Here is a 14,998-nt window from a genome sequence, read left to right on the forward strand (position 1 = left end):
AGTTCTACTCCAGAACAGTCCTGTTCCTCTGTCCAATTCAGTTTCCAACCTAATCCCCAACTCTATCTCCAATCATATCCCGAACTGACCCTCACTCTATCCCACTGCTCCTCAGACAAACCCCAACTCTGCCCAGCATGGTCCTGTCCTCAGTCATGCAAAGCCAGGCCTGCCAGATCTCCACCAGGGGAGAGGGTCAACTCAGTCACCTCCAGGGGCACCTTCCGCTCTAAGATAGGTTTATTTTGTCTCATTAGGAGGCTCCTCTAGTCTTGAATTTCAAGGTCCTCTTCCCCAGCATCTACTGGCCAGACCTCTCTGGCCCCTGACTCAGGCTCACCCCTCCTGTACCTCTCAGTTCACTGCTTCTACTTCCTCTGGCCTCTCTGAGAACCCCCGGAATGTTATCAGGCTCTCTCCACCACCCACTTCTTTCTCCTGGACCCCAGGGGAGAAGAGAATGGGGACAAGATGAGACCAGCCATCAGCCCCAGGAATCACAGAGGCCTCATTCTCCAACTACTGCCCAAGCCCCCCGCAGCACAGAGTTGAAGTCTGGCCTGGCTCACAGGGGTGGGGTCATACCTGCTTGTCCTGGGAGCAGGAGCGACGCCACAAAGCAGCAGAGCAGAACCAGCGCCCTCATGGTGACTGCCAAGAGAGCCCAGCTGCTCTTCGCCTCTATTTATAGGGCTGGTGGCAGCGAGGGCGGGGGAGAAGGGTCACACAGTCACTAGGGCAACTGGGCGGGCGTGATGGGGAAGCAGCACCGACCCTGCGAGGCTGAGAGGAGGCTTGCTCTGCCACTGCTGTGCCAGCTGCCAGGCCCCAGGAGGCAGGGCCTTGTCTCTCCCTCAGCAGCCCTGAGGTCATATGATGTGGGCCACAGGCGGGGAGCAGCAGGGAGAAAAGTGGGACGGCCCTTGAGTTAGGTCTGGGATCCGAGTCTTCCCAGTATTTGCACTAACTTGATCCAAAGTCTGAAGCAAGTCAATGACCTTGACATGTCTGTTTTCTGAAGGAGGGAGTTTGTAGGGCCAAGCAACAAGAACCCTATTTGAGAACCACAGACATACATTTCAGCCCCTCCCCAAAGGTCAGGAGAGTAAAGCCCTAATAGTTAAGGAAAACCCTCAATGTCCAACCTTTGAGGTTAATGGCTAGGAGTTTAACCTTCCCCGACCTCTGGAGAGAGAATGCCGATGGCAGGGGGAGCTAAGAGACGCATCTGATGATGTGATGTAAGTCAGAGGGTGGAGGGACAGAGATCCATTTCCAGTGGCGCAGGGGTTCCAAAGCCTGCTGTCGCCTCCTCGATGTGCTGTTTGATGCAATTTTCCTAAGGGCATGTGACAGCCCGAGAGCCAGTTCTATAAAGCCGAGGGAAAGCAGACACTGGCTTGTCTGTCTGGGGAGGGTGTCACTGTGAGGGTAGCAGTCAGCACCTTGGAAAGGAACAAGAATCGATTAGGTATCTACTGTGTACTTCACCTCTGAAACAGCTTTACTGACGTCTAATTGGATACCATCAAAATAACGAACGGATTCCTCACTCTCCAATTTTCCTTTTGTCCCTTCACATTCCCTCCCTTTATCCCTTCCCAGGCAACCACTGACCTGCAGTCACTGCCATTAGTTGGCATTTCCTAGATTTTTATATAAATGGAATCATGCCCATATGATTCCTTTTTATCTGACTTCTTTCACTCAGCAAAATTATGTTGAGCTTTATTCATGTTGTAGCATATATTAACAGTCCATTCCCTTTTATTCTGAGTAGTATCCCATTGTGTGGGTATACAGCACACCCTCAAATAATGTCGTTTTGTTCAACGTTGTTCCTTTACAATGTTGATGAGGTGCCATAGGAACGTCACTCTTGTTTATATCAATTAGCCTGTGGTACTCTAATCCGATCCAAGTGGTGGAAGGTGTGCTGGGGTGGGAGCTTTGGCTCTGCCATATCTCAAGCAGGGCCTTCGGAAGCTGGCACCCTCAGCGGGGGAAAGGCGTTATATGTCAAACCAGAGGGCTTCTCCTTCAATATTCCAGCCCAAATAAGGTCCCGAGTCTGAAAGAAAAATGTTGCCCATGGTTTCTAGCCTGCTCCCTGCCATGGGCTAGGGCCTCTCAATTTCTTTTCTTCTTTTTTTTTAAACTTTTTTAAATTTAAATTTATTGTTTAAAGCAGCGGTCGCCAACCGGTGATCCACGGACCACTGGTGGTCCATGAGGTCCAAAAGGTTGGCGACCACTGGTTTAAAGTATTACAGCTCTAGCCGGTTTGGCTCAGTGGATAGAGGGTGGGCCTGTGGACTGAAGGATCCTGGGTTTGATTCCAATCAAGGGCACTTACCAGGTTTCAGGCTCCATCCCCACTGTGGGACATGCAGGAGGCAGCCAATCAATGACTCCCTCTCATCATTGATGTTTCTATCTCTCTCTCCCTCTCTCTCAGAAATCAATAAAAATTAAAAATTACATAAGTCTCCTTTTTTCCCCATTGACCTCTCTCCAGCTGCCCCTACCCCCCAGCTCATGCCCTCACCCCCCTACTGTCTGTGCCCATTGGTTATGTTCATATGCATGCAAACAAGTCCTTTGGTTGATCTGTTAACCCCCCCCCCAATTACTTTCTTAATATTATAAAATAGCCAATCAGTGTTCACACACACACACACACACACACACACACACACACACACACACACAAATAACCTATGGTAAAACTGGTTTCATTATGTCATTTCGCTTAAAGTCACAGAACCTATTGACAATGGTAAGTGAGGACTTATGGTACCACAAACTATTATCAACTGTTGAGAGACATTTAGGTTGTTTCCAAGTTTCAGCTATTACCAATCAGCTGCTATGAACATTCATAAACAATTAAATGTATAAACATATGCTTTCTCTCTGGCAAGAGGACTGGTTCCCAGCCATGGATATTCTGGAGGGGAGAGGGGTCACACGCATCCCAAGCACAAGCTGAGAGGAGCAGCTCATCTGGCTAATACTGAGCAGGTGGCAGGACAAATGCCTGCCCCCTCCCCTAGGCCCTAAGCCTTCTGCAATAATCTCCTGGGGGCTGTTAAAGCCACTGGGAGCCCCACTGGCACCTCAGAATCACAGTGTTACTGATCAGGATGTGCGGCTGTTGTCTGGGGTGGCTCGGGGGAAAGGAGGGGGTGTGTAAGCCAGTATCCTCTTTGCCTTCCTTTGCTAACTTGTGATTTTGAGCCGGTTGGGATATAGCTTGACTTCCTGCCATCCTGAGAACCTCTCTGTTCCCTTCTTGGGCCTAAACCCAGCCTGCTGATCTGGCGGCGGGAGGGGGGGGGGCGGGGGAGAGGAGTGTCAGTTGAGGGTGGGATGGAGGTGGTTGCAATGTGGGGAAGTGGCCAGAGTTGACCCTGGGTTCTTCACATGCTTGTCCTTTTGGGGGCTTGAGGAACAGGGGTCAGGGCAAACAGAGGTCTTGGTGCTGGCTCAGGATGGGGCCTACAGAGTCATAGTTACTGATTTCATTTTCAATAAGCCTCGGTTTGTTACATTGATTTCCCAATTTATTTTTAAATAGACTTCCAAAAATAAATAAATAAAGATACCTTGTTTGGGTTCAAACAGATCCTTGTACACTCGTGGTCAATACAGCATTATTCAGAATACTGGAAAGGTGGAAAAAACCCACAACCCAAGTGTCTACCTGCAAATGAATGGATAAACTGAATGTGGTCTACCCATACAGTGGAGTATTATTCCGCCATTTAAAAAAATATTTTGCCTAGCCGGTGTGGCTCATTGATTGAGCATTGACCTATGAACAAGGAAGTCACGGTTCAATTCCCAGTCAGGGCATATGCCCGGGTTGTGGGCTTGATCCCCTATATGGGGCATGTAGGAGGCAGCCGATCAATGATTCTCTCTCATCACTGAAGTTTCTATCTCTTTCTACCTCTCCCTTCCTCTCTGAAATAAATAAAAATGTTTAAAAATGCTAATCTTTAAAAAATAAAAAAAAGAAATTTTTATACATGCTACAAGATGGATGAACCTTGAAAATGTTATGCTAAGTGGAAAAAAAAAAAAAAGCCAGTTATGAAAGGACAAGGTATTAGCTGGCTCGAGCTGCCATAACAAAATACCACAGATTGGTAGGCTTAAACAACAGAAATTTATCTTCTCATAGCTCTGAAGGCTGGAAGCCCAAGATCAAGGTGTGGATATATTTATTTTTTCCTGAGGAGAGCAGCTCTCCTTGGCTTGCAGATGGCCACCTTCTCACTATATCCTGATATGTTTATCTCTCAGTCTGTATTGTGTCCTAATCTCCTCTTCTTATATGGATACCAGTCATATCAGATTAGGACCCATATATATGAGCTCATTTTACCTAAGTACCACTGTGAAGACCCTATCTCCAAGCATAGTCACATTCCGAGGTACTGGGGGTTAGGACTTCAACAAATGGATTTGGGGGAGACACAATTCAGCCTAGACTAGATAAATATTATGATTTATATGAAGTACCTAGAATAAGCAAATTCAGAGAGACAGAAAGTAGAACAGAGGTTGCCAGGGGCTGGAGGGGAAGGGTCACAGGAGTTATTGTTTAGCGGGTAGAGTTTCTACTAAGAATGATGAAAAAGTTCTGAAGATTAATGTAAGTGGTAATGGTTGCATAACACTGTGAATATACTAATGACACTGAATTGTACATTAAAAATTGTTAAAATGGTAAATTTCATGTTATATATATGTATTTTACAATAATTTTTAAAGAATAAACAAAGACTGTTTGGAAAATAAGAGAGATTAAAAATGAGGGTAGACACAACTGAAGATAAACCCTCAGGTCATAAATACTTTTTTGTTTTTATATTTTTGTTAATCCTCACCTGAGGAAATTTTCTCCATTGAGTTTAGAGAGAGTGGAAGGGAAGGGGAGAGACAGAGAGAAACATCAATGTGAGAGAGACATTAATTGGTTGCCTCCCCACACATGCGCCCCAACTGGGACCGAAGATCACACCTGCAACCCTTGACCAAGAATCAAATCCATGACCCTTTGGTGTGCAGGCCAATTCTCTAACTACTGGGAACATCAGGCAGGACACATGTCATAAGTTCTTAAACAGACCTCACTTAGCTTATGAAATCGCCACACTGGTTTCATCCCATGTTTCATCCCACATCATCATCGCACCACCTTCCAGGGCAAAAACCTCCCCTTTCCTCTGCTCAGTAAGAAACAGAAGCTGCCATACTTACCTGCCAGGAGAGCTACCGTGATCACGAAGAGAGTTTTCCCAGGGCAAGGCTTATCCATTGCACTATGGATGTGCTGCCTCCTGCGAGCTCCCCTAATGTGGGAAACTCGACTGCATAATCTGTGGTAGTGGGGGACTGTGTTCTTTCATGCATGAATACATACATACATACATACATACATACATACATACATACATAAAAGTTGCCAGAGCCCTAAGCCTAAGGGTCCTCACCTTCACATGATTCCTATAGTTTGATCCTTCATTTGGCAAGTGACTTGCTAGATTAATCCATGCCTGAAACAGTTCCTCAAGGAGCTGGGGAAACCAAGTGGGACCCTGACAATGCAGGCCTCTGTCTGGATCCACTCTACACTCAGCAATAACACAGTGCATGAAGTAAATCCTTGGAGAGCATTTTCCCATTTATCTTACTAATTAAAAGTCACCTACCATGGAAGGACCCAAACTCCCACCCACAGCAGGAATCTCCTCCACAATAACTCTGACAGATATATATCCAGCCTCTGTTTGAATATCTTCAGTGACAGGGAACTCACTACCAGAAAGCACCAACTCCACTGTTTTGAATATAATGTGGAGTCCAGAACAAGCCACAGTGCTCCAGATCTCCCCACCTGCCACCTCAACTTGCCTCCCACAGTCAGGGACACGCACCATGAGGATCCCATGGTGAATGGAGACCATCTCTCCCTTAATCTCAAAGAAGCAGCCCCCCACTAACCCCAAGTGCCTGGCCAGACCCACTGACATGTCCATCTACCCACAAGCAAATGAAATTTCCATCAATTTTCTTTGCGACCGGAATTTTCAGAGCATCATCTGTATGTCTCACAGAGCAAGAGGCAATGTGAGAGAGACAAGCATCAAACGAATCTCTGGTACACGTGCAGTCTTCCCAAACCACTTTCCTGTTTCCTCTTTAATTTGATTCTGAGGGTGATCACCGAGACAGGCTACACCAGGGGACACCTGTGACTTGGGCCTCCTAAGTCAAGAAACTCTGCAGCTGTAACTCTTAGCTCCTTTTAACACCAGGAGTGTGCAGGGGAGAGCAGTTTGGGAACTCATTCCTTGATACCGCTATGAGATTTAGGGCTGGTCCTGCCCTGCAGCCCCCAGTCCTGTGCCCTCCTCTAGGTCAGCAGGCGCTCTTGTCAATCAACAGAAGAAACTTGCAACTCAGCAGGGCAAAATAAGAGAGGGAAACAAGGCAGGGGATGGTGCTAACCCCACGCCAGCCCAGGAATTTTAGGGCATGCAGAAAAGTGAAAAGGACACCCTCCTGGCCCTGGCCAGGGGCTCAGTGGTTAGAGCATCGGCCAGTGGACTGAAGGCTTGTGGGTTTGATTCCTGGTCAAGGGCACAGAGCTCAGTTTCCCCAGCCCCAGGAGGGAGTGCATGTGGGAGGCAACCAATCATTGCGTATCTCTCACATACATGTTTCTCTCTCTCCTACCCCTCCTCTCACTCTTCCACTCTCTAGAAATCAATTTAAAAAATAGCCTCAAGTGAAGATTAACAACAAAAAAACAAACAAAAAAAGAGGAAAAAGACAAATGACACAGGACAGTAGCATCCAGGAAAGCACAGAGGGGCAGCTGGATAAAGAAGGGGCAGTGAGATAGACTCGGGTGGGACAGGGTAGAAGCCAGAGCCATCAAAAATATGAGGCTAAGGACTATGTGGCCAGCCAGCTCTAAGAGGCCGCTGGAGGATTTGCATGTGCTTTACATACTGGTCTGAGGCCAGTTAATCAACTGCTAAGGAGGTCAAGGTCACACGAAGGCCCCCCATTTCACTAGATGGCCCTTCAAATATCTCAGAACTGGGGTGACTACCCTGCTGCCGAAAAAGCCCCACATCATGATACAAGGAACATTTTTTATTTTAACCTACCCCCATGCCACAAAAGCATAAAGGTGGCTTCCCAGTACTCATAAAGTACAGCAAGTAAGCAAAAATTGGAAGTAACAGTAAAAGTAAACCACAGAAAAGCAGGCACACAAAATGGAACCATTCACAAGGCTAATACAAAAGCAAATAGCCCCACATATGGAAGTCCCTACGTGTGTGTAACTTGATCACTTGCCAATTCGCAGTGTCCTTAAAATAAGAACAAACCAACTGCTCAGGAGAAGTGAAATGATTTCTGCTACTGAGACTCTACAGCAAGCATGTCTAACTCACGGCCCATGGGCCACATGCGGTCCACAATTAATATTTTTGCAGCCCAGCCAATAAAACAGTAAGAAAAGTTTTAATAAAAATTTTGTAACTTAATTTTTATAATATGCTGTTATACATAATCCTATCTAATAAAGAGGTAATATGCAAAATGACTATCACTCCAACACACAAGATGGCCACCCCCATGAGGACACAAGATGACTGCCACAAGATGGCCTGCCGGGGAGGGCAGTTAGGGGTGACCAGCCCTGCAGGGGAGGACAGTTAGGGGTGACCAGGAAGGCAGGGGAGGGCAGTTAGGGGCAATCGGGGCAGCAGGGAAGCAGTTAGGCATCAATCAGGCTGGCAAGGGTGTGGTTAGGGGGTGATCAGGCTGGCAGGCAGAAGTGGTTAGGGGCAATCAGGCAGGCAGGCAGGCGAGCGGTTGGGAGCCAGCCATCCTGGATTGTGAGAGGATGTCCCAGATTAGAGAGGGTGCAGGTTGGGCTGAGGGACACCCCCCCTCACATGCATAAATTTCGTGCACCGGGCCTCTAGTTATTAATAACGAACTACAATGGCCCTAGCCAATTTGGCTCAGTGGATAGAGCATCGGCCAGTGGACTGAAAGATCCTGGGTTCAATTCTGATCAAGGACACATGCCTGGGTTGCAGATTCAATCCCTAGTGGGGGCCATGCGGGAGGCAGCCAATCAGTGATTCTCTCTCATCATTGATGTTTCCATCTCTCTCCCTCTCCATTCCTCTCTGAAATAAATAAAATATATTAAAAATAATAATAATAATGAACTACGATTGCTAATGACTGATTACTATTGTTGCATTCATTTCCCTTATGTGCCTTACACACAGGCGCACCATTTCTCTCCACTAATACTAGCAGCGAATATTGTAGCAGCCAATTGCCACATCATTAGTCTTGGACTGACTTGTTTGGTGTATGCAACAGGAAATATTTCACTTTTAGAGAACAAGAAAAATAGGTTTGTGTTATGCTTATTAATTTATGCAGTTATTCAGTGTCTGGTAAGTTAATGTTCAAGAAAATATATTAATTTTTATTAAAATGTTCTATTGTGCCATGACTAGTTTGGCTCAGTGGATAGAGCATCGGCCTGCTGACTGAAAGGTCCCAGGTTTGATTCCAGTCAAGGGCATGTACCTTGGTTGGGAGCACATCCCCAGTAGGGGGTGTGCAAGAGGCAGCAGATCGATGTTTCTCTCTCATCGATGTTTCTAACTCTCTATTCCTCTCCCTTCCTCTCTGTAAAAAATAAATAAAATATATAAACTAAAACATAAAATGTTCTATGGTTTTATGTTAACGATTACTCATTTATTTCAGCCCTTTGTATTCAGCATGTCTCTATCGAAATAAATCTACATTTCTATGAAAATTTAAGCTTTTTTTTTTTTTTTTGCGGCCCACATAAACTTAAACCTTGTTTATTTGGCCCATGTTAGCTTTGAGTTTGACATGCTTGCTCTACAGGAATTTCTTCTGAGGCTCTTCTTAAACAGGACACGATGTAATGTAACCATCTTTTGGGAATATGGGAGAAGAGAGACAGTTCCAGTGAGTTTTATCCCTAACAGAGACCCTTAAAATAGGGCAAGGAGGCCACCAGGTACCAAGAATGCCCAGCCTCCTCCCAAAGAAACCACCACCAATCAATGGCACATGCTTAAGATGTATTTATCTTATCCTCCACTGCCAAGTTACTACCTCACACACTGGTGGCAGAGGGGAAACTGCCACAATCGTCTTGGAGGATTAGTACCCACTAAAACACATTCACAGTAACCATAAGTTGGAAACAACCTAATTCCATCACTAGGTGAATGGCTAACCAAAAGTAGCATATTCATACAGTGTAATACATTTAGTGATAAAATTGAACAAACTGCTGATATACACAAAAACATAAATGAATCTCAAAGATGTTATGTTGAGCAAAAGAAGACAGACAAAAAGAGTATATAGAGTTGACCCTTAAACAACATGGGTTTGAACTGTGGTCCATTTATATGAGGATTTTTTTTAATGAATATACCATTGACCCTCCATATCCCCAGGTTTCACATCCTTGCATTCAACCAACCATGCATCAAAAACAGTATTCAGCCTGGCCGATGTAGCTCAGTGGTTGAGCGTCCACCTATGAACCAGGAGATCACGGTTCGATTACTGGTCAGGGCACATACCCGGATTGCGGGCTCGATCCCCAATGTAGGGCATGCAGGAGGCAGCTGATCAATGATTCTCTCTCATCATTGATGTTTCTATCTCTCTCTCCCTCTTCCTTCCTCTCTGAAATCAATAAAAATATATTTAAAAAAACACAACAGTATTCAATCCAAGTTTGGGAACCCATAGATTCAGCAGGCTGACTATATGCATTGTTCTATGCCATCCTATCTAATAAAGAGGGAATATGCTAATTGACCATCACTCCATCACAAAGATGTCTGCACCCACAGCTGAGGCCAAGTTCCTATAAGGAGCCTTAACGAGCAATCAGCAGGGACCTGAGGCTACGCCCTCCCCCACCCCTGTGGGGCTTGACAGGGGACCTCAGGCTGCGCCCCCCACCCAGCCGGGCTTGACAGGGGACCTCAAGGTGTACTTCCCATCCTGGTGCTGGGCTAGGGGACCTCAGGCTGCTCCCCCCACCCCAAAGCCAGGCCAGGGGACCTCAGGCCGCACCCCCCACCCAGCCAGGCTTGACAGGGGACCTCAAGGTGCACTTCCCGTCATGGTTCTGGGTTAGGGAACCTCAGGTTGTGCCCCCCACCCGGCAGGGCTTGACAGGGGACTTCAGGCCGCACCCCCCCACCCTGGCACCGGGCTGGGGGACCTCAGGCCGCGCCCCCCGCCCCAGCACCGGGCCAGGGGACCTGAGGCTGAGCCCCCCTGCCTGGCTGGGCTTGACAGGGGACCTCAGGCCGTGCCCCCCACCCAGGGGGCTTGATGGGAGACCTGAGGCTGCGCCCCCCTCCCGGTGCTGGTCCGGGGGGCCTGAGGCTGTGCCCCCCTGCCTGGCAGGGCTTGACGGGGGACCTCAGGCTATGCCCCCCACCCAGCGGGGCTTGACAGAGGATCTCAGACCATGTCCCCCACCTGGCGGGGCTTGACGGAGGACCTCAAGGCATGCCCCCCCACCCTGGTCTGGGCTGGGGGACCTCAGGCCATGCCCCCCGATCCTGGCACTGGGCCAGGGGACCTGAGGCTACGCCCCCTGCCTGGCAGGGCTTGACAAGAGTGGGACTGGCCAGGTCTGGATCTAGCCCAATGTGGAGGGGCCTGCCGGGTCTGGGTCTCACGCGATTTTGAGGTGCATGTGGGTGGGTGGGGACTTGACTCTGGGTCCCATGGTGCGCCCCAGACTCTGACAGGAGGAAGGTTTTCATATACATTTTACTAATTTTCTTTCATCTCTGACACTTCTATTATAGAGAAAGGGCAAATAGCAATATTAAATTGTTTCCTCTAATTAATCCCCTTTTAATGTGCACGAATTTCGTGCACTGGGTCACTAGTTTTATATGAGAGCCTTGAGTATCCTCAGATTTTGGTATCCAAGAGGGGGCGGGGATAGTTCCTAAAATCAATCCCCCACAAATACCAAGGGATGGCTGTAGTTAAGTTTTGAGGGAGTCAAAAATTGTTACGTAGATTCCAACTGTATGGAAGGTCAGCACCACTAATCTTGTATGATTTGTATAAACATCTAAAAGGAACAAAACTAATATATGGTGATAAAAATTAAAACCACTGTATACTATACCTACCAGAGCAGCTATTTTAAAAAGAATTGCCGTGGCCAGTGTGGCTCAGTTGGTTGTTGGTTCGATTCCCAGTCAGGGCACATGCCTGAGTTGCATGTTCAATCCCCAGGGGGCGGCATGCAGGAGGCAGTCATCAATGTTACATAGATGTTTCTCTCTTCTCCATTTCTCTCTAAAAATAAACAAACTATTCTTTTAAAAAAAAAAAAGAATATAATAATCTGACATTATCAAGTGTTGGTAAGAATGCAGAGCAACCTGAATTCTCATACATTGCTGGTGCACTATATGGTACAGAACTATGTACACACATACATAAGTGAGAGCATGTAAAACTAGTAAAAATTTGAATAAGTCTCGTGGACTGCACCCATAACAATTACCTGGTTTCATGTTGTACTTTAGGTATGCAAGATGTTAGCACCTGGGGAGGCTGGGTGAAGGGTGCACAGGACCTCCCAGACATTTCTACAATTATTCCCAAATTAAAAAAAAAAAAAAAAACATTTTAAAAGATAAACTGAGATAGGCCAGTAAACTAGGACAAGTGGAAGAGGGAAATTGAGACAGAGAGTTGAACAAACTGGCAATTTACAGCAGATAAGTCATCTCCCTAGGGCAGTGGTCAGCAAACTCATTAGTCAACAGAGCCAAATATCAACAGTACAACAATTGAAATTTCTTTTGAGAGCCGAAAACCGACTTCTGCGCATGGGCCACGAAGTTTCAATCGCTCTGTACGTGCGCCCGCACATGGTATTTTGTGGAAGAGCCACACTCAAGGGGCCAAAGAGCCGCACATGGGTGGCTCGAGAGCTGCAGTTTGTCGACCACTGCCCTAGGGATGACATCTAGGCCTCAATGGTATTTCAGCTCCAGACCCAGAAAAGCAGTAAAACCAGGTGGGTGACACCAGGCCCAGCTGCGATGACTAACAACCCCCTGCCCTAGCACTGATCAATCCATGGAGACCATGACCCTGAAGGAGCACACCTGGAAAACTGATGAATATTCTGCTGAAACCCTCTCGTGAGACCTCCCCTAAGATTCCCACCTACAAGAAAGAGATAAAAGTGTGAAGACAAAGGACATAGTGCGAGCTCTCCCTCTGGGGAGTAGCCTCCACCATTCCCTTTCCCCTCTTCTTCCCTGCCCCCTCCCCCGCCAGGACATACATCTCCTAAACTATAAGGGATCCCATGAGACTTACAAGCAGGGGAGCAATAGGCAGCAGCAACTCATCTCAGGCTAACCCCTGAACCTGTTCCCAAGGCCCCCTTTTCTCTGACTTCCCAGGGAGCGAGGGCAGCCCAGCCTAGGCGCTCCTGTTGCTTCTTCTAATCTATGCTAAGCCCTTTCCTGTTTTACTGTGTCCAGCTTCTACTGTGCGCAGCACTTTCATAGTCCCTTGGACTCGTGTTGTGAAGTTTTTCCTGCACGAAGCCAAGAACCCACACATCACCGGCCAACCCGAGGCAGACCTGCCAAGGGCAGGTCCCCTTTCCGGTAGCAAAACCACTGGAGGGCTTGGTGGGATGCTGGCTACATGGTTGTGTATTCAGTTTGTGAAAATTCACAGGACTAAACACAAACTACACTCCCTCTTCTGAGTGTATTTATACAGTAAATACTTCAAAAAAAGGTTTTTAAAATGGGTTTTGTTAAATGTTGGGTTGATCATGTCTCTCCTAGACCGCCCCCCTTTTCAGAAACAATAAAGTCCAAGCTTCTTAGTATGACTTGGAAGTCCTCTATGATCCCCTTCCTGTTAGATAGGACAAGGGTCTCAAGGTCAGAACAGGTCTAAATGTTTTCTTCTTGCTAAATGTTAAAATGTAGCACAGTATTTTGTAGATGCAGCTGTAAACTGGATGAGCTGACAGGAAATCAAGGAATGAAAGTAACCAAGTATAGCTTGGCCAGCATGGCTCAGTGGTTGAATGTTAACCTATAAACCAGTAGGTCACGGTTCAATTCCTGGTCAGGGCACATATCCAGGTTGTGGGCTCAATCTCCAGTGTGGAACGTGCAGGAGGCAGCTGATTGATGATTCTCTCTCATCATTCACTGATATCTCTCTCTCTCTCTCTCTCTCTCTCTCTCTCTCTCTCTCTCTCCTCCCTCTCTCTCTCTCTCTCCCTCTCTCCCTCCCTTTCCCTTCCTCTCTGAAATCAATAAAAATATTTTTTTAATAATTTTTTTTAAAGTAGCCAAGTACAGCCCAGCCAACATGGTTCAGTGATTGAGCATCAACCTATGAAACAGGAGGTCCCAGTTCGATTCCCGGTCAGGGCACATGCCTGGGTTGTGGGCTCAATCCCGAGTGTGGGGCGTGCAGGAGGCAGCCAATAAATGATTCTCTCTCATCACTGATGTTTCTATCTCTATCTCCCTCTCCTTTCCTTTCTAAAATCAACAAAAATATATTTAAAAACTTAAAATTAAAAGTAGCCAAGTATAAAAAAGTCAACATATAATTGACCAAATAGTGTGCATAAGCAATAGCTAAGCCTCTTTTAGGAGGCAGAACCTCCTGTCTCCTTTACTTGCTGCAAGTAAAACTACCTTGTGATGACTACATCTCCTTTTTGACTATTGCAACCCAAGCAGCAAACCCCTTGAGTCTGGTAACATTCCCACATCTTCTCCATTTCCTCCTCCTCCCAGGCCAGTGTCTGCGCTACTGCAGGGCCCTGCTGCACTTTCTAACCACCACGTGCTCCCAGGCCTGGACCTGCACTATTCCATGTGCGCCGTTGACCTGGACCCATGGCATAGGAGTGGCCTAGGCATGACGCACTCCAGCACACCTTGTGACACACCTTGTGACACACCTTGTGCATAGTTTCTTACATTCCTCATCCGTCCTGATATGGCAATGTTTCCGATAGTGTGGGTTAAAAGTAATGTTACTTACTATTAGGCTCATTCTTGCGCTCCATTGTGCCCTACTTGGGGCTCTTGACCCTCCCAACGATTTGTTGCATGATTAACGGCCTTCAGTTTCCAGTGAACCGCCTCACCCAGTTTCCCGTGGACCACCTACCCGGCCCCCACCTACCCGGCCCCCACCTGCACCTGGGCCCACCGGTTGGTCTGACTGACCTTTACAAGAGACATACATATCCCGCTCCCCTGCTCTGCCCCGTGGATGCCACTTTGATCTCAGCCCTTCTGTTCTTAGAAATAAATTTATAATTCTTTACCACCTTCGGCCTCCTGCATTCCCCTTTCGACAACCCTAACAGTTACTGAAATTGCCACACTTTATACCGCGGCCTCTCAACCGCGGCACGTCACGTGGGCGGCGCGCCGGACTTCCGCCCCACGGTGCAGGCTCCACCATCCGGCGCTACGCCGCACGTCCTCCGGGTGGGCCGGCAGCTGCGGAAGGAAGTCGGCGAGCGCCTCCGCGCGGAAGACACGCCGGAGCCGCACTTCTGCGGCACTTGGGCGCCGGGCGTGCGTGAGCGCGCGCCGTCCGCCGCGGGTGCGGAGGCGGGGCCGACAAGCGCGCGCCAGGCGGCCAGGGGTGCCGAAGAGCGTGCGCACCGCAGCGCCCAGCGGGGCGAGGCCGGGAGGCGGGGCCGGAGGCGGTACCCCCGACTTCCGCCGCCCGCTGGTGAGACCGCCTACGGCCTCCAGGCGAGTCGGGGGCGGAGGACTTTCCTGGCCGCACCCGAAGCCCCGCCTCTGGCCTGCAGACGCGGAACCAGGGGCTCCGGGGC

The 14,998-nt window shown here is 48.0% G+C and overlaps 1 protein-coding gene and 1 non-coding gene across 5 annotated transcripts in view; one reads left to right on the plus strand and one right to left on the minus strand.

Moving 5' to 3' along the window:
* SRL (sarcalumenin) overlaps positions 1 to 14,510 on the minus strand; it is a 54,027-nt gene extending 39,517 nt beyond the window's left edge. For 2 of the 4 annotated variants that reach the window (XM_008141647.3, XM_008141646.3), the window contains exon 1: positions 586 to 826. In XM_008141647.3, the coding sequence (XP_008139869.1) occupies positions 586 to 646 (61 nt within the window). In that variant the 5' untranslated portion in view covers positions 647 to 826. Of the gene's footprint in view, positions 1 to 585; positions 827 to 14,375; positions 14,394 to 14,479 lie in introns of those variants that run through there. The other 2 variants (XM_054714674.1, XM_054714675.1) reach the window with 2 other exon arrangements.
* On the plus strand, positions 5,264 to 5,427 carry LOC114231627 (U1 spliceosomal RNA). Its single transcript, XR_003617611.2, has one exon. It is a non-coding gene; the product is annotated as a U1 spliceosomal RNA (small nuclear RNA).
* Positions 14,511 to 14,998: the final 488 nt, after the last annotated feature.

The sequence above is a fragment of the Eptesicus fuscus genome, chromosome 4 (assembly GCF_027574615.1).
Source record: "Eptesicus fuscus isolate TK198812 chromosome 4, DD_ASM_mEF_20220401, whole genome shotgun sequence".
In the NCBI taxonomy this organism is placed as follows: Eukaryota; Metazoa; Chordata; class Mammalia; order Chiroptera; family Vespertilionidae; genus Eptesicus; species Eptesicus fuscus.